This window comes from Strigops habroptila, chromosome 8 (assembly GCF_004027225.2).
Source record: "Strigops habroptila isolate Jane chromosome 8, bStrHab1.2.pri, whole genome shotgun sequence".
NCBI lineage: Eukaryota > Metazoa > Chordata > Aves > Psittaciformes > Psittacidae > Strigops > Strigops habroptila.
In genome coordinates, this window is record NC_044284.2 from 5,343,424 (window position 1) to 5,365,975 (window position 22,552).

At 37.0% G+C, this 22,552-nt stretch overlaps 1 protein-coding gene across 4 annotated transcripts in view; it reads left to right on the plus strand.

The window, feature by feature from the left end:
* The window catches only part of FNBP1L (formin binding protein 1 like), a 58,496-nt gene that overhangs the window by 11,842 nt on the left and 24,102 nt on the right, over positions 1-22,552 (plus strand). For all 4 annotated transcript variants that reach the window (XM_030496479.1, XM_030496481.1, XM_030496478.1 and 1 more), the window contains exon 2: positions 17,514-17,629. In XM_030496479.1, the coding sequence (XP_030352339.1) occupies positions 17,514-17,629 (116 nt within the window). The remainder of the gene's footprint in view (positions 1-17,513; positions 17,630-22,552) is intronic.

The window sequence follows — 22,552 nt, forward strand, 5'->3', positions numbered from 1 at the left end:
AGAGGTTTAAAATAAAGTCTTAAAGATGAGATGCCAGTGGTATTTATGCTTAGTGATTTTTACATTTTACCCTGTTCTGTCTGGTTTGTACTGCAAGGCTGTAATTGTGGGCTTGACATCATTTGTTTAAAAAGCCTTGTGGTTTTTAAGAAACTATGCAATCAGCTGAAGGTGATAGTACTGAATGACCAGCATTCCTGCTTTTTTCAATAATGAGATACAGTGGAATATCAGTGCTTCAAACGCAGATTTCAACCTTGAGCTGTAATTCCGAAAGAAGGGCTGCTGTTTCATCTTTATGCAGACCTTTGGTAGGAGAACTGCTTTTAATTTATCTATACTGGATGCTGGGAAACTGAGAACAGTGAATTTCTAACAAAGGCCTTACATGTGTTTCTTATGAGATCGATAGACTGTAGTGCTTTGTACTTAGCATTTCAAACTTATCATGAAGACATCGTCAGATGTTTTCACGAAGTCAAAACTGAAGCTTGTGGCTTTCATGATTATTTCTTTGTTAGGTCATTGGAAAAGAGGCTTATTTTTTTGCTGACTTCTGTTCATATGTGGGAAGAGGATCATGCTGCTATATCTGTTAATCTGACAGTTGTTTGGATGTTGCCTGTGATATTTCTAGGACTGGTACCAGTTACTCTGTTAGGAAGACAGCATAACTTTTCAAAATGATGTTTCTTCCTATCCTTTCTTAGGTGGTTAATTCCTCTTTCTTAATACAATGTACCTTTAAACTTGTTAATAATTTCATTGCATTTATAAGTGACATTTCAGTCATTAACTTCACCATGTGTCTGTTGTGGCATTCTTTCTCTTGGGTTCTGGTTATCTGTTTGTTAAACACTGAGGAATGAGTGATATGTATTTTCAAACTTACGTAAATTTTTATCTGGGTGTATGGGTCACAATAATGAAATACAAAGGAAAGACAGAACACTTGCATGCTTCACGTGTCCTGAAGCAATCAATGTAAAATGGTGTTTCATATGGTGTAAAGGGGTTTTTGTTCATTAAGGTTGTGAGTTTTAAAGCATTTCAAGAGCACTTCACAGATTTTTTTCATTTATTTCCAGTTGATGTCAGTGATATGGAAGTAGTACAGTGTGCACTTGAACTTCATTGCAATAAGTGATTTGGTTTTGGGTTTTTTTGGTTTTTTTTGAGATGTTACTGTATTTTGTAGAAGGCTGATGAGGGCACTTGAAAAATGTAAATAAATCTGCATATTCCTGTCATAAGTAAAGGGTTTGAGGCTTTGCTTGATGTTGGATCCTTTATTTTCCAATGTTCTCTGCCACTAAAAAAGCTAATGCAACAATAAGTTTACATCAGGAAATGGCACCCTAATATATTTATTTTTTGCCACAAGATTCTGCTTTCCTTTTTCCTGAAAACAATTTCTTTTTATCCTCATTTGCTAGAAATTCTTAACTATTTACTTGCTCCATTTTTAGTTTGTTTAGACTATCTTCTTATGTTATTTTTATTCATAATCTTTTATCTCTTTATAGTTACACTTCATTCAGTTGCTTCAACATAATTTGTTTCTGTCTTCTGCTTAGTATGAACTTCTATTTTATGAGGAAATTAAAAGAATAAAGAGTTAGCATGGCAAGTTAACAATGAAGATAACTAGTTATCTAAAGTTACTTCTAAGAAGGTCTTTTTTGGGGGTACAGCATGCTTTCTGATGTGTGCAGGTTTCTTCTGGGCTTTGTATGAGCTGTGGTTTATCCTCTCTACTATATAGTATAAAACATCTCCAGCATCTTAAAAAGGTGTTACAGAAGGCTTTCATGTTAATATTTTATCAGGCTTTCATAATGAGTATTACCATATGAAGAACACTTTTCAGTAGCTGTTATAGCTTTAATTTTTTTGAGTAGAAACAATGGTAGTATATTTCATATGGTGCTTAAATGTGCAGTTTATGAGTTTATCTTTTGGCTGTAAACCCTAAGGATAGTATATAAAAAGACATTTCCAGTAAAGCTGTATTTAATGCTAGCTCATACAGAAGGTGGTACAGCTCATCCAGTTACATTCATCTGGCAGGAGACCGTTTACTGTTTCACTGGGAGTAGCTGATTTGAATTACATTTGGAGTGGTGTTACCCTACATTAATATTAGGAATCCCAAGTCATGTCTCAAGAAAAACACCTTTATTCAGTACTTTCTCCATGATTTTATACGCCTGATTTCACCTCAGTACTTGTGTACCAGTTGTGTGTTTGCTGATGTTGTGGCCTATCACAACATCATTAAATATTGCTATTCAGTATTCTGCTGTAGTTACTGGGAGTCTACTTGTTTCCATTTGAGTTTTATTGCCCAAAAAAAAAAAGCCATTATTAGTTCACACATTACAGTTGACAGTTGTAAAAATTGATAGAGTTGTTTCTAAGATGGATTCAGAAATCAGATGACTATGCAGATGTGGTGTATTGTGTAATCTCTCCAGTTGTGTGTTGAAATGGGGAAAAATGTTTTGAAGCATGGTGCAAAACACTTTAATTAACAGTTTAGTTTATAGTTGAGTTTGGAATCCCTGATGCGAGATGTTTGCAATACATATGAGCAGCAAAGTTCTGTATCAATCACAACACTTCATAAAGGCTTAGTTAAAAGTATGGTTATTAAGATATTAGTATATTGTAGCACAGCATGATTTTAAGCTGCAAGTAGAACAAATAAAACTAATGATTGTGACAACCATAAAGATGGATGCTGAGAACCATAGCCGTTCAGTGTTAAATTATTGTTAAATTGCTCTCTTGTTACTAGTGATTGCCTGTATGAACTGGATGATGCATTGGATTGAGTGAATGATCTGGTTGGTGGAGTGCTAGAGATTACAGTATTTATTATGGGTTTGTGCTACAAACCCATATTCTTGAGAGGCATAAATATTTTGAGTTGTTTGTGTGTAACAAGAAGAAAGGAACTTTAGTTTTACGATCTGGAGTGTATTTTTAATTGTAGCAAGTTGGTATCAAATGAATATTTCCAGCCTAATGGACTAATACAAAAGGTGCAAGTATTAATGCTGGGCGTATCTCACATGAGTTGGTTCCTGCATATATGTAGATATAAAAATATATATATCTTATTTAAATAAAATAATTTGAGAACTGAGTTTTTAACAAATGCTGTAAAACCAAGTCAAACATAACTTTCAGATCTGAAAATAGAATTTCTTACAGTATAGTCTGTCTTTTTGCACTTTGAGAAATGTATCAGGGTCACGTTCGTTTAGATGACTTGGGCTAAAGTCAAAATATATTTTTATGATGAGCTTTTGAACATTTTGAAATATTTAATATTTTTCTGAGACTCATGAGGACAAAAATTACAAATCAAAATATTTATGACAGTGTTCTCCTCCATTGCAGGGATGATCTGTAGTTGTCTTTGTACTCTTTTCTTGAGATTTTCTTGCTTCCTTCCCAAATCATAGAATCACAGACTGGCTTGGGTTGGAAAGGAACCTTAAGATTGTTTAGTTCCAACCCCCTGCCATGGGCAGGGATGCCTCACACTAGACCATGTTGCCTAAAGCTCTGTCCAGCCTGGCCTTTGAACACTGCCAGGGATGGAGCATTTACCACTTCTTTGGGCAACCTGTGCCAGTGCCTCGCCACCCTCACAGTAAAGAAATTCTTACTTATGTCTAACCTGAACTTCCTCTGTTTCACTTGAAACCCATCACCCCTTGTCCTGTCACTTCAGAAAAAAATGGGTGGCTGGGGAGTGTCTTTAATTTCCCGTGAGATGCTAAAGATACATTGCATTCAGTTACTGGCGCAGATAAGAAAATGACTAATTAAATTTTATTTAGGTCTTCTTTATTTTCTTTCTAAAAGATAGGCATGGCTTTATACATTGATATGAAATCCAAAAGAGAGATACTTAGAGAAAACACACTTGGATTTTTTTTTTCTACTGTGAAATCCTGATGTGTTTTTTATTTCAAATTGATGTTTGTTAATCACTAACTTGAAAAGGGTTTTGCTAGGTTACAAAGTGTTAAGGCTCCTCAGATATGAAACACTGAATTTCAGTGGGTTGTTTTTTTTTTAAATCAAGTTCATAATGTTAAAAAGTTGAAACTCCCATATGCAATAAGATTATTTCAGTTTTGTAGTCAATGTAAGAAAAGACAGAACAGTTTTATTCAGTAGAAGAGAAATGGTTTTGTGGTTTTGTGATTATTTAATATTTTATTCAATATTTGAGGCTGTTTCTCAGAACTGATTCAGCATTTTATGATATATATTCCTAGAACATTGGTTATTTACTGAGCTTTATCACTTATTGTTTAATATTTTGCTATTTTAATTCCCTGAGGACTTGGTGAAATGAGTACTTAGTAAAGACATGAGTGGTGCTTCATGTTGAAGAATGAAGTTAGAAATAGTTGGGTTTTCCATATAGGACATAAAGAATGTGATGTGGCAATGGCATAAAGTACAGGAGAGGTTCCATGTATTTAGTTGAGAAAAATAGTGTACCACTTTCTTGTATTTATAGGTCAATGTGTAGTGAGGAGTGTTAGTTTTATAGGGTTCTTTGGTTAGAACTGGATTTTGGAAGAGGAGGACTGTGATTTGTAGCAAGTTACTGTGTTGATCTGCAATTTAATTTTGAACTACATCTCCAGTATAATGTTGAGTGCTTTTCTACTGTTTTGCTCTTTGTGATTTGTGATTTGGTAATACTGAAAAGTCATTAGGAAAGAAACCTATTGATTAGTTACTACAGTAGTGGTTTTTTTTTTTTTCCTGTGGCTGGAACAGGCTGCTTTGCATGGGGTGTAGAATTAATGTAGTGTTTAAAATGTTGCTGTTAAATTGGTTTTCCAAAGTATTTCTTGATTAGGACTGAGAAGATTTTCAGTATGTGCCTACTGAGTAAGCAGTGAAATTATGTCAGTAGGGTAAATTGTGCAAGAGAGTCTTAAACAAGTAGTTAAAAGGGATGGAGTAGATGGACAGAGATGAGAGAATTAAATGATGATTAAAAAATGATCCTGAGAATTTGAGAGGGGGAGGGAAAAGTGGCCAAGATGCTTCCGTTTCAGTCACAGATACAGTACCTTGATTTGACTCTTGTTTACCTCTACCTTTTTGATCTCCACTGTATTTCAGTGTGAATACCCTTGTATTTTTATTTGTTTAGTTAGGAAGGAAATAGCTGCAGAAGGTAGGCTGCTGCTGAAGTAATTTCTCTTCAGAAGGAAATGGATGCAGTCTGGTGTCAGCACTGCCAGATATGACCCTGCCATTCCATGTTTACTTTTGTCCTGAACGTGAGTACTATTTGTCTGTATTGAGAAATATTTGCACTGATTATGCTATAGGTTTGCTTGCTTTTGGTATTGAGCTCCTACAGTGGTGTGGAATATATTTATGGAGCCCATTGTCTTTTTAATACTGATGTAATTGCTATGCTGGGTTACAGAAGCAGTATGAAATTGAGCTGGTTTGAGTTTGGCCTTTGTATATGTTTTGGAAAGAATGTGAAATGTAGCTATGACAATTTAAAAGCATGGTGAGTGTATTTTTTCAATACATTGAGGTTTGTACTCAGCTTTTGTATATGCAACTTCAGTGTCCAAATATGCTCCAATAGGGTTTTTTACCTTTTTTAAAAACGTAACTTTTCTAATATAAGTGCATATGCTTATGATTAGGTTACATTATTCTGATTGTTTCACTTGTAATTTAAGGTATTCGGGAACCTTGTTAAGCTGGAAGGGGAACAGTATGTGTTTGTATTACTTACCTTGCAAAGAAAGTACATTTCTACTAGGAAAAAAAAGGTTTTATGAAGAACTTTAATGCTGTTATTACAATACAGGTTATCATTCTGAAGTCTGGTGAAATGAGGACTTTACTGTATATTTCTAGGCCCATACCTTAAAAACTGAGATAAACTGATAACACTGCAGAGTTGTGTTACATTTTAATGTTAACTGAATCACAAAACCTTGAAAAATTCCATTGTTTTGAAGATGCCAGTAGTAACATCTGGTTTTAGTTTAAATTCTTTATTCACTGATGTTAGTTACTACAAATTTTGCTTTAAAAACAATGATTGCAGTAAATCCTGTTGCAAATAGAGGGTGATTTTTGTGGGTTTAGTTGTTGGGGTTTTCTTGTTTGTGGGTTTGGGGCTTTCTTGGTCTGGTTGTCCACCCCACCCCCTACCCACCATGTGTTATCTTGATCTGAAATAACATTCCAAAGAAATCCCTAATTTACTGCCATGCTGATTCCTGCTAAGTATATGGATCTGGTTTTATAATCAAGTTTGAAAAGTATTTACTGTTTCTTCACAAGATATTTGTGACAGGAAAAAGATGTGGATTGAATGTTCTGTCTCTTGAACACTAAAATAATCACAATAGATAGTGAAAGGGAAGTTCACCTTAAAGTAGGACTTTTTACAGGGAAATCCCATAGTCTATTGAGGGGACAAAACCAAACAACGTATGTTGAATCAGTTAGCGGATGAGCCTTCCAGTTCTGCAGCTGTTTACCTAACCAGTCCCCAGTGATGTCTGATCCTCTGAGGTATTGAGCGGTGTCTGCTCCCATTTAAAGGGAAGTGAGTGTGTTCAGAACTGTGTCTGTGGTGATGAATTCTGCTCATATTTGCAGACTTTCCTAAACAGAAAAGGCTAATGCTTTAATTCAGTAAAATGGAAGAGCTGATCAGAATACTTGTGTGCGGGTGTCTTTCTCTGAGTGATATAGAAGAGCAAATACTTGTTGACAGTCTGTATAGCACAGTTGTATCTTTTGAATACCAATAGCAAAAGATGTAGTGCGTATGTCTTCATCTTAAATCTGTCTGATGGGAACCGATAATAGCACCTGGAAATTCCTTCTCATATTCCAGTTGCATTCATGGTATATTCCTACATCAGGAATAGAGTAGTTGAAACAGCTTATCAAACCTATGCTAAATAAGGAGATTCTGTCTGGATATCTACATCTGTGTTTAAAGGTGGAAGATTGACGTTTTCCGGAGGATCCAATATGTATTATTTCACTTGCAAGTTCTTGTAGGTTTACTGCATATTGCAATTACACCTGTTGTGAGAAGCGAGCTAAAAGTTAACACCAGGATATGTTTGTTTTATTCCTGTGCTATAGGTTTTATTTTATGAGTTTGTCGTTTACTCCAATTACTGTTTAGAAATAGTGCTGCGAAATGTATTTTGTTTGAGCTTAATATTTTTGGATTCTGTATAGATATTTTTATATGATGTTTGTCCTAATTGTCAGAATTAAAAATAGTACGATTCAACCCATACCAAACAGGTTTTTCCTTTCTACTTATTCCACTGAGAGAAGAATTAAATATGCATCTTTAAATATGAAACACACCAAAGTGACTTGTCTGCATGGGATTTGTACACCCTACTTGTTAAACACTTCATCGTTTTTAAGTCAGTTAAAAATGGTATCCTCAGAACAGTCTACTTAATAGCTGAGCAGATAAGTACAAGGAAGTGATATTTGGATGAGAAGGAAGTTGATACTCCCTTGTTTTTCGCCTCCTCCAGCTGGCAGAAAGTACTTCCTTATTTTAAATTTGTATCGCTTGCCACCACAGGCTTTTTGGTGACTTCAGAGCTATGACTGTTGCAGTTGTGAGCTATACTATAGTCTATATTGTAGTTATATGCAAACTAATGTCACATTTCAAGTCTGTAAAACTCACTAAATAGTGCAGTGTAACCTGGGTTTCATGGTAGTGCAACTGGACATACTTGTACAGACACAGTTCGTACAGAGATGTGCATGTAAGGAGTGGAGATGTGACTTGGTAAGAAATGACTGTGTCCTGCAAAGCAGTGGATGCCGGCTCATTGCACTAGAATGAGCAGCAAAGCTGGTGGAACTTGTTTTCTTCTGAATTTGTGATGTATGGCATCTAGGTGTTCTGTAATAATATTCCATTTGCAAAACTTTAGTTCTCCCCTATTGTCTCTGCTGTACCTCTCCCCTTGTCATTTTACCTCCAGTGTAATAATCTTCTATTCTCAGGGAACTATTTTGCTTTGTAACATCAATACCATTCCCTTCTTTTCTTGAGCACACTGTTCCAAGCTCATTCCTGTAGTGTTTGGAGAGGAAAAAGAGCAGTGCATACTGTGCTTGTTAAATGCTATGCCAGACCGACCGGAACAGAAACTTAACCTCTCTCTGAAGAAGTTGGCAGTAGGTAAGATATCTTTCTGGTTTTAGAAAACACATCCTTTAGAATTCAAAAATAGGTTCTTACATATGCAAGAACTGGCAAGTGTCAGGGCTGTTTGCTCATTCAGTCTCCTGTGGATACGTTTTTAATAGTACTTTGGAAGTATCTATACAGAGGCATTAACAAGTCTTTAAAGTTTTCAGGAGTTTCACGAATGGATTGTTTAGTCATACACGAAAATATTCACATTGTACATGGAGTGTCAAACCATGCAATGATCTTTTCTGACAAACAAAATGATTCTTTACACAATTTTTTCAGAAATAAAAACCTTGCCAGATACTTTGTTCTTGCAGATTTTCTTCATGCTGATGTTAGTCATGCAATTAATGTGCTGGTTTTACACAGAACTGCTTCACGTGAGGCCTCACAAGGCTGTTGGTCATGCAGTGAATTCAGTGTTCTGCTGCTTCACTGATGTATAGCCCCACTGCTTTATACTCTGTGTTACTCTTGTGTTCCTCTGAAGGTGGGAATTTTCCCAGGTATTTCTTACAATGAGGAACAGTATCTCTATTGTACAAACTGAAACTTTTTTACTGTGATGCATATCAGCCTTAACTTCATTTATGGTTAAACCTAAATTCTTCCTAGCTCCTTTTGCGGGTGACATAAGTAAGATTAAAATCTACTTATGCTTCTGTCTGTTTATTAGGAGCATTCAGCCACTCCCAGAAGACTCAGGAGGTGCCTGATTTCTGGCTTGGCTATGCTGAAAATAAGATTTCTTGGTGTTTAGTAGAATGGACACAATTATGTCCTTTGTATATACAAGTGTAGTGCTGTCCCTGTGTTAAAGTGGCATCTATTTTAATCCAGTGATACTTGAAAACATATTTATATTATTTGTGATCTGCTGTTGTCTTAGAGCTGTTTGAAAACAGCCCGATGTGTGTTAAAGTGGGAATTAAAGTAGAACTAAGTGAAGAGTTACTGTTTCAGAATTAAGCTTTGGTTGAAACACAGGGAAGATTCAGATATTTTAAAGATGTCTTCATAGAGCATATGTGGGAAAAAATCTGGTTACTTTTTTAAACATTTTTCCTCTCCATTAAAAGTCTGATGAGACTAAGGGGCTCTTTGAAAGCTGAGTGAGTGGATTCTGATCCGGTTTTCAAAGTAGGATTTCCTGCTTTATGTTTTATGTATGCTCGTGTTTTACAAACAGGAGTGTATGGTTAATGATACCTGCTTTATATGTGTGTGTCTGTTTATATCTTTCTCAAGTCGTTGTGGTACAGAAGACTCTTCTGTTTGCTTGGGACACAGTATCTTACCCTCATACTAACTTGTAGGTAGAGATGCTAAAGCTGATATGTACCCAAAGTGAACAACCCTGTTCGTTGACAAGCACAATGTGAAAAGCCTGTGATGGGTAGCAGAGAGGAAGGATGCCTGTAACTGTGTTCTGGCTATTATGAACTGTGTTGGTAGAAGTTCCTGAGGAGGAGATGGTGCATTTAGGAAACAGCCTTCCTTGTGGAGTGAGGCAGGGGTGAGCCAGAAACAGAAAGCAAACCCATAAGTAAACTTGTGAAGAATTGCATTTCTCTTTACTTAAGTTTGCATCCTGATACAGTGAGGTAAATATACTGTTTTAGTTAGTATGATCGTGCCCATCCATTAACAGAAGAATTCTGAGGGTGATTCATAAGCTGGCCAAACAGGAGTTGTTGAGATGCCCTCTGTTGGCAGCACATTGCTTTTCTCTCTTGTCTCACCACTGGTGTTTGGTGTCCCAGCTGTGAATGGTTTTGGTCAACTTGCTCTGCTGGTAGAAAACTAAAGCTGTTAAAACCTAGTCCTTAGGCCAACTGATACATTCAGTGGCATGGGTGAGCTGGAAGGCATCGCTGCAATCTCTAATGCCAGTCTCTGATGGCTTCCAGTTGATCTGCTAATCTCCAGATGCAGAACTTGATTCTATTCTGGTTCTGGCTGCTCATTCCAAAAGCAGTCACAAATGTTTCTATTCCTGTTCTGTCAGTGGTAGATTCTTGTCCTTTCCTGGAAAATGAATGTGTCTGTCACACCTATGAAGTTGTTAGCTGCCAAACAAGACATCCCCTCCTGCCAGACCTGACTTTCCATCAGAAGTTTCCAAAGCAGTTCCTTTGCTGCTGCTCTGAGGAGATCTTTAAAGGGAAAAGCACATACTTTGTATTTAATTTCCTCAATTGCAGCTCTCCATTTTTAACTTCACTTTAGAAGCCTGACTCACTGTGTACCTTATCTTACAGCATGGCTAGATCTCCAGTTGTTCAGTGCTACTTTTGAGTTGTTTGCTCACTTTATCATGCAAATGTTTCTCTAAACATAGAAACTGAGTTGACAGTGGTGTTGGTTTTGAAGGATATATACAAATGTTTAACAGGCAAATAGATATTTCATACTGTGTTCATGCTATTAATTTATTTATTCTTTATTCCTTAGAGCAAAATAGTCCTTCATCTGGCTAAAAGAAATTTTTTATTTCCCCTTGTTTTCCTTCTGCATATTAAGCACTTCAAGTCTGTGTTTCTAGCAGAGTTTCTCACTTAAATATTGTCAAGCTGCAACATACAGTTTAGTGTTAACACCAGTGTCTTAATTTTTGCTAGCAAAATGGCTCCATGTCCTGCAGGTCAGCCCAAAGATAGTTTTCAGTTCTTTTTAGGAATTATTTTCCCTTTTCATGTCTCAAAGAGACTAGTACATTTTCTTCGTACTGTCCTGCCTGTAAAATCTATACTGAGCTTTTAATATGAAACTAAAATGCAAAGTGCTGTTCAGTTTATGTATATGAACCTGTAACTTTTTTTGTCTTAATCTGAGTGCCTCTGTTTTATTTCCAGTGTAGCTATGGCTTTTGATGTTGCTGCTTTGAACCTTCTCATTGCTATTAATCTTCTAGTCTATAAAATGCTTATCCTTTCAAGTTTGCTCACAGCCACATTTTTCCTCCACTTTCTTAACTTTAATACATAGATAGTTTTCAGAGAGGAACGAAGTATAATTTGCAGGTTAGTCTGGAAGCTATGATCCAGAACTTGTAGAAAGCAGAAAATGGAGACACTTCGTGTTTTGTTCTTGGTATAGAATCAGCTCTTTGTTTGTTGTTAGAGGTAAAACTAACAGGATGTTTAAAAAAATTAAACTACTGTTCATCTGGAAGCAGTTCTTGTCTGCCTGTTAGGAAGGAGCATGTTGCAGTTGCCAGGAAAACAGAAAGACCAGAAGACCAAATTGATAATTAGAAAGACAAGCAGACAGGGAGAGGGAGAAGTGATAATAAGTTCAGACAGTAAAATAGAACAGCTATTATCCTAGCATAGAAAAGGAAGCAGGAATGCCTACGGATAGAGACAAAGGTACAAATCAAAACCAATTAGGCACCAAAGAGGTTTCAAAGATCAGAAAAACTGAAATGTACTGTCAGAAGTAGATCAGTTTAACATATATTCTAATTAAAATACAATTTTATAGCCTAATTTGTCCTGAAGACAAATAGGGAAAAATATACTATACTGGTAACTTCTCATTAACATACTTATGTCTGATTATGGTTGCCTTAATTTTTAATGTAGTGTATCAAGTAGTTCTTTGCAGAAACACTGCAAGGCTTTGGTGGTGTGGTTTGTGGGGGGTTTTGTTTGTTTGTTTGTTTTTGGTTTTGTTGTTTTGGGGGGGGTGGGGTTTTTTTTGTCTGTGGGTTTGGTTTTTGGGTGCGTGGTTTGGCGTTTGGTTTTTTTCAATAGAAGAATTTACTTGGAGTCATCCAGGTTGGACGGGGCTTTGAGCAAGCCGATCCAGCAGAAGGTGTTCCCTGCCCATGGCAGGGGGGTTGTAACTAGATGATCCTTAAGATCCCTTCCATCCAAACCATTCCACGATTCTATGAAAATGCTGAATAATTTGACCTGAATTCAAGGCGTATTTAACAATAACAAATAAACCCCAAACCCCAAACAAACAGAAAAAGGCAAGCTGCATGATGTTTTGTAGAAACAATTCAGATATTTTTGGAGAAGAGTTTGATAAAAATATGTGAAGTAGTCACTCTAAAATATTTTGTAGCTTCCAATATTTAACCTCTTGAATAGTACTGAGTATTTTTGTCTTCTGCAGTACCTATCATTTAAATTTATCCATAATTCAGATTAATTTGAGAGACCCTCATGGGCTTTAGTTGAGTAAACAAGAACTATGATCAGTGTTGAGTTGTATGATCAGCCACACTTTCTCAGGTTACTGTAGACTTACAGTTTCTGGTTAAGTAATTTGTTGCTTTTCCTAAAGTGATAATAAAATACAACATTTCTATTCACAAATGCATTGGGGCTGTTCTGATGCCAAGCGTTCTGGGTTTTTCCCTTAGCAACACCTGATTCCTGCTTTCCCATGCTGTGAATGCATTCTTTGTGGACTCTCGTTAGGGCCTGGTACATATTTCCTTATACTGGACTGCATAAGTGTTAAGGATTTAGAGAGCAAAATACGGGATTGTGCTTTTTATCTCTCACTGACTGAATTGGAAGTTTGGACTGGCGAAGCTATGCGGCCTGGAGAGCAAAGAATTGGGGAAAAAAACCCTAATCTTGTGCCAGTGCTTCAAAACTGCAAATAAGATCACTTGGGTAACTGCAGACTAAAATGTGTGGAAACGGTGATGTACAGTGGAGTCAAAAGAGAATAAAATGATGGATCGTAATAAATGTCAAGCATCATGATTTCAAATAAAATATTTTAATAAAGTATGTATCTTAAAGATACAGCAGATTTAAATAATTATAGTAATAAAGTGAGAAAAGTTGCTTAAACTTTTAAGTTGGTGTGGTTTTATGTTTAATATGGTTCTTAATGGTTTCAGCTGTGTTGTCTGGAGATCATCAAAATGGAGGTCAGTGAACTGGAGGCTAATCGGCAATTTGATGTTGGTTTGGTAAACCAGAGTTTATTGTAAAGGAATTATTTACTAAAGCAGGTTTCTTTTTTTGCAGAAGTTGATATCACAATCCTAGCTTTTAATGCAGAAAGGCTTTATAAAGGTGTGAAAGCTGGGAATGATTAACCCTTTAAAAATCTCAGTCTGGTTTAATGCCTTTTGTTTGAAACTCCCATGTAAAACAGCGTCTGGACTTGTTGCTGATAGTTTTAGGAAGACTAAAGGTTTGATGTTTATGCTGTAGCATTCCCTCTATGCTCATTCCTCTGAAGAGCTCCTCCACGTCTTTATTGGTTCTCAAAGCTTGTTTGGGGAAAAGGTGTCTGTTAGAGGGGGAGAGCAAATCTTTAGTTTATCGCAGGAAAGGCTGTTTTGTCTTTGGTGCAGATTTGGTTTAGCTTGGCTCCTTGCTTTGATGCTTCAGTTGCTATTATTATATAGCTTTCTGCTGTCTGTGAAAACCCGATAAGCTTAAAACTACATACCTGAAGTATTTGTAACATTGGTCTGTGGTTCCAGTAAATAATCTGGAAGTAGAATTTAGGGAGGTAGTATTTATTTTGGAATAGTCTATAGTGACCTCCAAATCTGTGAGGTGTCAGATTTGTTTGTTTATGATACAGAGACTTTGGACTTGATTCCAGCTTTTGAGTGGGCAGTTTCTACTTAAGGCCATCATCCATTAGCTGACATTAACCAGTTTAATAATAGTTAGCCGCTGTTTTAATAAAGCTTTTTACAAAAATGGCCTGCTCAGCTGCTATGGGGTGTGGGGAGTTACTGGACAAACAGTAATACATATTTGCCTTGGAATATTGTTGAGAACATGGTTTGCTATCAAGGGAATGCATGGCCAGATACCGTAGGATGTGCTCTTTTTCTTTTTTCGCCTTTTGTTGATCTTTGGTTAATGCAGTTTTCACATTTCTTATAAAGAAACCAGGCAAATTAATACACTGATATATTTATTTTGAGATTCCAAGCTTAAATTTTATTGCAACTATTTGGTTCATTTTCTTCTCTTTACGGTATTGCCTGATTTATTTCTTTTTCACTGCTTTTTCTGTTCAACATACTGATTGGCTTGTATCTCAGTGCATTAATTTGATTTCATTTGTGTGGAAGATTTTCTGCTTGTTTTCCTGGATGAAAGGGAAACTTTCTGCTTAATCAAGGCCCAGAGCTCAAACATGGGTGCTTCTGGAGAGAAGTTGAAAGGACCACAAGTAAATTGGTGACTCGCCTCTAGAAGCCTTTGTGAAAAGGCCTTTCCTTTCTGCTTATTTATTGCTGTTGCCTTTATCCCTTGCTCATTTATCTCAGTGTCATTACTGAGCAGCTGTGGTGATTTTTGTGACTGCAGACCTTGATTCACTGGTTTGTTGTCTGCAGAGAATTTGAAAAATTGTGAAGCTGATGTGTTTGCTTATATTTTCTTTATCCGTTAGTTGAGAGCTCTGTTCTGCAGTACATATGTGACTTAAGAGAACTTAAGAGACATCATCAGTGTGTCCAATTTAATCCAAGGAGTCAACATTTATTATAGTGGTTTTATTTTGAATACAAACAATCTGTAGATTTTTATATTTTTATTTTTAGGCATCCACCTTTGGGCATTCGTAGTGCAGTTTTCAAAAAATGTTTTGATACTTCTTGAAACTATTATTTTTATTATCCTTCATACTGAATGCTTTATTCTAAGATAGTGCATAATATGATTGCTGGTCAAAAAAGTCAGCGAATCAATTGATGTTGTAAAGCTGTTTCACTCTTCAGAAGAGTGAGAACATGCTACTCTTTTTAATTCCAGTAAATGTGGACTAATGGCCCACTAAATCAGGATTTCCATTCCTTATCTATGAGATCATTAATGCATCCATGAGTAGTTTCACAGATGTCAGTGATGGTGGAGGAGCTGGCCTGGTCTGCACCGTGGGGAGGGTGGCTAATGGGTTTTAGCTTTTTTCTTAGACAGGATTTACTCCGTTCAGATTGTTCTGTGCATGTCCCTCATACAGGGAGGGAACCAATTCTTTCTTTCCCTTGAGGAGCCACGGGATAATCCTACAAAGCTGACTTTGCACAGAGCATACTGTTTCTAGAATCAGATGAAGAGGAGGAATTGAGGAAAGGAAGAGGTTTTGGCACTCAGTCAGTGATTAAATACTTCTAGTAAAGCATGAGGGGAGACTAGCATGGCAAATGTACTTGCTTTATTCCATTCTAGTTTCACATGAGTAGCAGAGAATTAATTTTGACCAGTAGAGTCCTTTTTTGTTGGAAGAAAATATTTGGAAAGCCATCCTCTCTGGTTACATGTTTGGAAACATAAGTAATGTGGTGTTCCCTAATGCTAATGAAACCTTAGCAGCAAATGAAGGCTTTGTGGACTAAAGAGCCTAAGTAGGACAGCAAAGGCTTTGTTCTGCTGTGCACTGAAGGAAGTCAGTTCTTCTTAATGGTATTAGATGTTGACTTTGTGCCAAAAGCACCTTTTGGAAACTTCCTTTGGATGCCGGGTTAATGTTGCCAGAGTAATTACAAAAGTGAGTGGAATATAAAAAAGAAAGGCTTCTGGAGATTGATGGTGTATCCTTACGCGTATATGCAACAGCGGTTTGACGCTACAGCACCGCAAGTCTCCCTCTTCACACATGCAAACAATGTGTATGCAACTTCTAAAAACAATAGGGATGTCACGTTGATAAAAGATATTTAGTGTGGAAATGTCCAGTTGGTGTAAAGTGGTGTAAAGCACATCAGAACAATATGAGAAACAGGCCATGGTTTCTGAAATACATTAAAATCTCATTTTTAGTCCCTCTCCTGTCTCTTGGCTGTTTCTGGTGAAATGGGTCAGGGAAAGCAGTTATGGGTTTGGTAGAGAGCGGTGTCGGAGGCAGGAGCACATGGCTGGTAGTATAACAGGATGGGTGCTTTTGGTGGGCAGTGCTTTGCAGGCTGTTGAATTCAAGTGTTCAAGGCACTAGTGGCCATGGTTGTTAGTCCATGGTGTAGGATACTAAGAGTCACAAGGCAAGACTTATCAGCAACCTTAATCCCATTATGTTCTTTTCTATTACTCTTTCTATTACTCTGGTTGTATATAGTTGTGTTGGTATCTGTTTTAGTGAATGCATTGTCCTTGAGACTTCAGCCCTGCAGCATTTTATGACATTTTTTTTTAATTTAACTTCAGGTCATTCCACTGCATGTTGAAATTGAACTTAAATTGGTACACTAAAGGTCAAAATAGTGCATTAGGTTCAGTAAAGTTTCTGAATCTGCAAGAAAGTTTCTGATAAACACGCCTCTCGGGTTTTTTGTGTAAGTTAAATACACTTTGCCTTTAAATGCTTTCTTTAGCTTTTTTGTTTTCTTTTTCTCATTTTGATTTTTAAATTTACTATGAAGCATATTTGGATTCAGCACAAACAGAACAAACTTTGATGTTGCACTTGCTTGTCATTTTGGATTACTAAGTAACTGTTAAGAAAAATTACTGTAAATGCTGTTGTAAGCTGTGAAAATACTTCCTAACCCCCATATTTCCACTTGCTTTTTGAATGTTCAATTTATCCTTATTAGTGTATCTTTCACCTGTTGTTTAGTATAGAGTACAGTGAAGATTGGTTTGAAGATGATTTAATGTACTAAAAATCCCCAAACTTTTTGGAAGCATGGTTTATTTTTTTTCCATTTCCCTTTTTTGTTTTGTGTGCCTTTGCTTTCCTGTAACTTTCTTAATGGCTGAGGACAGGTTTGCTTTCTTTGGAATCTCTCGTTAGAGCTGATCATGTACTGCGTACATAGAATTGATTTAATGAATGTTTTTCACATGCAGACTACACCCAACTTAGCCATGCAGCTATAATACATTTTTCTTTCAGTGGGAAACATAAAAGTGAAAGTAATTTTTTGTATCCAATGAAGTCACACTTCTGTGGAACAGTCTCTTATTTACTTAATACTGATCTTTGGTTTTGTCTTTGTTATCTCGGTGGAAGAGAGCCACTTTTGGATTAAAGGATTGGGGGGGCGGGGGTAAGACACATTTGCATTGTGAAAGTGATCAAAGACTGCATACAGTTTAAAATGCAAGTATTTAGAGCTGTTTTTACAGAAAGGTGTAGATCTGTGCGTGCACATACAGCTCAATGTTCTGGTATACGACTGATTTATAACTTGAATAACTTCTATCCAGATAGCGAGCATTCCCTCACGGCACATCAATTATATGTTGTTTCTGGTGCTGCTGTGAATCTTAACTAACTTGGTAATTCTGTTTCTTTTGCTTTAAAGGATCAGTTCGATAACTTGGACAAGCACACTCAATGGGGCATTGACTTCTTGGAGAAATATGCAAAATTTGTGAAAGAAAGGATAGAAATTGAGCAAAACTATGCAAAACAACTGAGGTAAGGATTTTTTTCTTTCTTTATAAAGGATCTTGGCTGTTACTTAAAATCACTGTATCAGATGATGGGCAAGTACATAATGTTGAGATTAACGACCATTTTTAATCTACAGAGTGAATTAGATCACTTGTTCTTTTCATGACAGACAAGTTTTTCTTTACCAGTCCAAAACAGAAAGTTATCTTTGGGTGTGCGCTTTCTTGCTTGCTTGTTTCGCCTCCTTTCCTTCCCACCCACCTTTCATATCTTTGAACTAAGAAGGTTTAAGACTTAAATTTTAGTATTCAAAACCATACTATTATTTTTCCACTATCAGCATATTTGCTGCAAAGTGCATTATCCCTATCTGCATTTTTGTGTGTGTGTGTTCAACCAGCTTCAAGCCTCTGCTGCTAATTAATTTCTCATGTTGAGTTGGCAAGAGCGCCTCTACATTGTGTTAAGAAATCTGGTTGAAATCCTGGAGTAGAACTTGAGAAAGCAGCAGATCTTCCTGTCCTGAAAGCACACCCTTTCCGTAGCTGGTCTTGTCCCTTTGGGTGAGACTGTAACCCAACCACCCTTTATCTTACCTCTCCAGTTTGCTTTCTGTTGGTGCCAAGTGAAACATCTTGTAGGTCCAGTAGGAATTTCCCCTCAGGGATCACAAAAGGGTCATACAAAAGAGTAGCAGCAATGAAATGGCGGAGAAGGACATTTTTCGGAATAAAATAGGATTGATTTTTACCAAAAGGTGCACATAGTGCTTGAAGAACAAGATTTAAATAAGACACTCCTGTGAACTTGGCCTTCACCATGCTCTTTGTCTTGAATTCCATTGGGCATTCAGCTGAAGCTGCTGCCTAGCCCTTGGGAGACTGAAACTGATAGCAGCTTCCCTCTTGTGGTGTCTTCCTTCGTCTCATCATTGGCAAACTAGATTGTCACCAGATACAGAGTTGAGGAATCCTTCCTCATGAATACAGTAATGAGACTCATGGTCGAGGGTGTGGATGGTCTCTGTCCAGGCCGCTTATTTCTTTTTTGATTTCTTTATCAGTTTCCTTTGGTACAGTTGCGTATATTCACCCAGCATAATAACCTATTACTTTACTGAAGGATTTTTTTCTTAAAAGGAAGGAAATAAATCCTACTTTTCCAAATCTGGTATAGAAGAACTTGAGGAGGTAAAGGAAAGTTGGAAGCATGCACAGCGCTACTTCACAGCCCGATTTTGACTTGTTTTCAGTTGTCTGTTAAAAAATGGAATTTGTATGGACCTTTCCAGATCTTTTCTTTAAATAGCATGAACAAATACCATTTTTCTTAATTATATTTAAAGGTTCATTCCACAGCTATCAAGATGAGACACCACATTATTACTTCGGGATTTGACTAAAAATAGGAGATCTTTTCTGTTCAGCATTTTACTCTTCTGGGTAAAACTATTGACTTTGAGAAAAGTGTCTTTCAAAAACGAAAGAGTTCTGTCGAGTTCTCCTTCTGTGAGATGCCTGGACTGACTGTCCATGTGCAGTAAGTATGACATTTTGGGAAGCACAGGCCTTGCTGCACACATGTTGTACAGTGCATGAATGCACTTCCTGCCTGCTGCCAACCAGGGTCTGGACAGCACACACACCAGAGGGTGACTGATTTTCTGCCAGCAGACCAGTTCATGAAGCTACTCTTTGATATTCTAGCCTGTGTGTTTTTTCTTAGTAGTGAACTGTCTTGTGATAACTTGATTTCAGCCATCATGGCTCTTGAGGACACTCACTGTTTTCAACCATCTAAAACAGTTTTGAGGCCCCAGGGGGACAGAGATCAAGCAAAATTTTCACCTCCAGAAGAGTTAGCTGTCCTGTAGCTTGCTCTGAGAAGTTTTGAGACAGGAGATCTTGGGGATGGGCTCTGGTTCTGGTGAACTTTAATGCTGGCAGCATTGAAGTGAGATCGATATTAATATCTCTGATAAGAATTTCTACTTTATCATTGGGTTTTTTCCTTTTGTAATGAAATACAATCTCAAAAATAGTGTTGAGAATTTCTTCAAAATGACCTTTATAACTGAGATGTATTATACCCTTGTTTAGTAGCTGTATGAACAGTACAGTGAGTGGTCCACCTTTTGGTAGTTCTGCAGCTCTCTTAGTACTTGGATGGGAGGCCAAGAAAAAACAAGTTTAATGAGGGAGATAATGCTGGTGGTGTATGGTGGTACTTTTTCATCTGTCTTGGTTTCAGTGTGGGCCATGATCATCCTGTTGATTGTTTATGGATCTTATCCTCATAGACATAAGGATGAAAACTTGAGTGAGTTCTTCATAAGCTTATCACAAATCAGAATCTGTGTCCTGGCAGAAATTCATATTCACTTTGTATACCTATACCCTTGCATTTTGATAACTGCTTTTTTTGTATATTGTCACAACTCGGTGATGAGACTTTCCCAGGTGCAGTATCTGTTCCGAGACTCCTGCAGGTAACAAGGGATGCATGTACAGCGTATGAGGAACTGCTTGGGTGAACTCGCTATGTTCTTAATTATATGCAGCTATTGCAGTTTATGGTTGCAGAGTAATGCCAGAAACAGTAACTTGAGAATCCTGTCCAAATGCTGGTTTTAGGTTGCAAAGTAATCCCTTGGTCTTCTTTGGTAGGCAGTTTTTGATACTGAGAAAAAGTACAAGAAAAATTGAAACCACTGAGGAGTCCTTAAATGTCTACGGGGGGGGTGGAAACTGTCTGGTGTCTGGAGAGCTTGTCTTGTCTTTGTCTGCAATATTCTTTGCTCTGAAAGAAGGCAACTCTGGTTTCATTTTTTTGAGCTAACTTAAGGAGAGTCTTAACTTCTGCATAGCTTAGGTCTCAACTAATGTGTTGGGGTACCCCAAGGATTACGAAGATTGCTGTTACTGAGTTACAGGAATGTGAATCAGGACAAACATGTTGCAGTATACATTGTAGATTAACAGATTTCATTTTAACTATATGACTGTTTAATTTGTTATTTTATAATAGGAAAAAATACATTTATTATGTGCCAAATTACTGGGCTCTTGTCTGAATTTTGTAACTGAATGCTCAGATGCTGTTCTTGATCAGTGTTGTTGCGAAAAGGGCTGAGGTGAAAGTCTGTGTTATTTATTTCCACATCTCACACAAAATAATTCTAGAGCTCGACTCCCTTTTTGTGCTGTCTGAAGCGTTATGACCCTTGAAAAGACAGAGGAGTTGCACTGCCTGTGATGGTAGGCAGTAGTACAAGTTAGACCTGCAGTTACAGATGAAACTACCGTGCAGAATATGACTTCTGAATTTAGTCAGATTCTCTGTTGTCAGTTTAAATAAAACAGCAGTGATTGTTCCTGAACTGTTTGAGTGTTTCCCTTTAAAATTGTACGTAGTGATCTCTGGAGATGTCTGATTAATCTGACCAAATGTATTTTTCATGTTCCTTCTGCACGCTATTATGTGTGTGTTTTTCTAAATACACTAATATATGCATATGTCTAGTCAAATTGAGACATAGTTACCATATTTTTCTATGCAGAATCTTAGAAATATAATTAAAAATGGGTGTAAGCTCAGATGTGAAGTTGGGGACACAAATTATCACCATATGTGTTCATTTCTCAAATCTCTCTTCCTTTGATTGGTGCTTAAAATTTACGCTGTTGGATATTATCCAGATATGGATGTGGCAGTGTTCTTTTACAGTGATGTTTGTGCAAGCTGAAACACACGGATTCTTAATGGTTCCAAGGATAGTCAGCTTTGTAAACTCAAAGATTCATCTCTTCAGTTAAAACATTTTCTGATGAGATTGTTTTCACGCCATCCATAATACTGATGTGCAATCTCTGCAGCCATCAGAACCCTACTAAAAGTATTCCTTTATGTATAAATATGAAATGCCGTTAGGTAGTAGTGCATTGTTTTAGTGACTTACGCAAGCAGACTTCAGAGTGTGTTCCCAGGCTCATTTATAATGTAATGTAGGGGCCGTAGAGGTTTAATTTGAGCAGGTGCCACAGTACCTGAGCTGCTGCCTTAATACGAATTGTACCATATTGCTGCTGCTTCCATTCTTTACAATCTGTATTAATTGACTGAAGAAAACTTAGTTTTGTTTTGATAAACGCCATTTTGTACAAATGTCTAAAATTTTATGTAGATGTTTTATGTACATGACTATAATTTTAATTTATTAACTAGGGTGCTTTTTGGAACTTTTGTCTACATGGCTGAGGTTCTGCTTCTCTCGAAAGTTAATAATATTGTCCAGGCTGCTGCCTCACTGGTGTTGACCCGAGACCAATTTATACTGAGAAAAGAAGTTGATAAAATTACAGGAGCAGCACAATTGCACATGGATAGTCCTTGTATGAAAGCTGCTTCCAGATGGCTCTAAGTGTTGTAAAAGTTTAAATTGTAACTTCCAGAGAGGATTCAAGTGTCATTGATTGACTTTTCTAAGGAAGTATAGAGCAGCTTACCTCGTAGATTCGGTTTAGTTCTGATGGTCTGCAATTACTGCTGCAGTTTTCTTCTAAACTAGTCCAGATCCATAGTTGGATCTTAAGGATTAGACACACATTTAGATAATAATGTTAAAGAACGTTATGCCCCCTTGAAACGTCAGCTGGCTCCTTGTTGAAATGATGCTTCATTCTTCAGATCCACAGTCATACCCGCTGCTTTTCAACCTGTGTTCTTTCAAAGATTAAATCTGATTTCTCTGGTTTCTCTAAGTGTTGCTGTTCACTTTTTGGAAAGCCATTTATGCTTCATTGTTCATATGAACAATGTCTTTTTCTTTGAACTTTAAATTCTGCATTTGCTTGTCGTTTCATGCTGGCTTTGATTGTTGTACCATGTGCTGTTATTGAATCTTAAATCTTGATCATACAGTGCCTCAAACCTCTATGTTCATGTGAT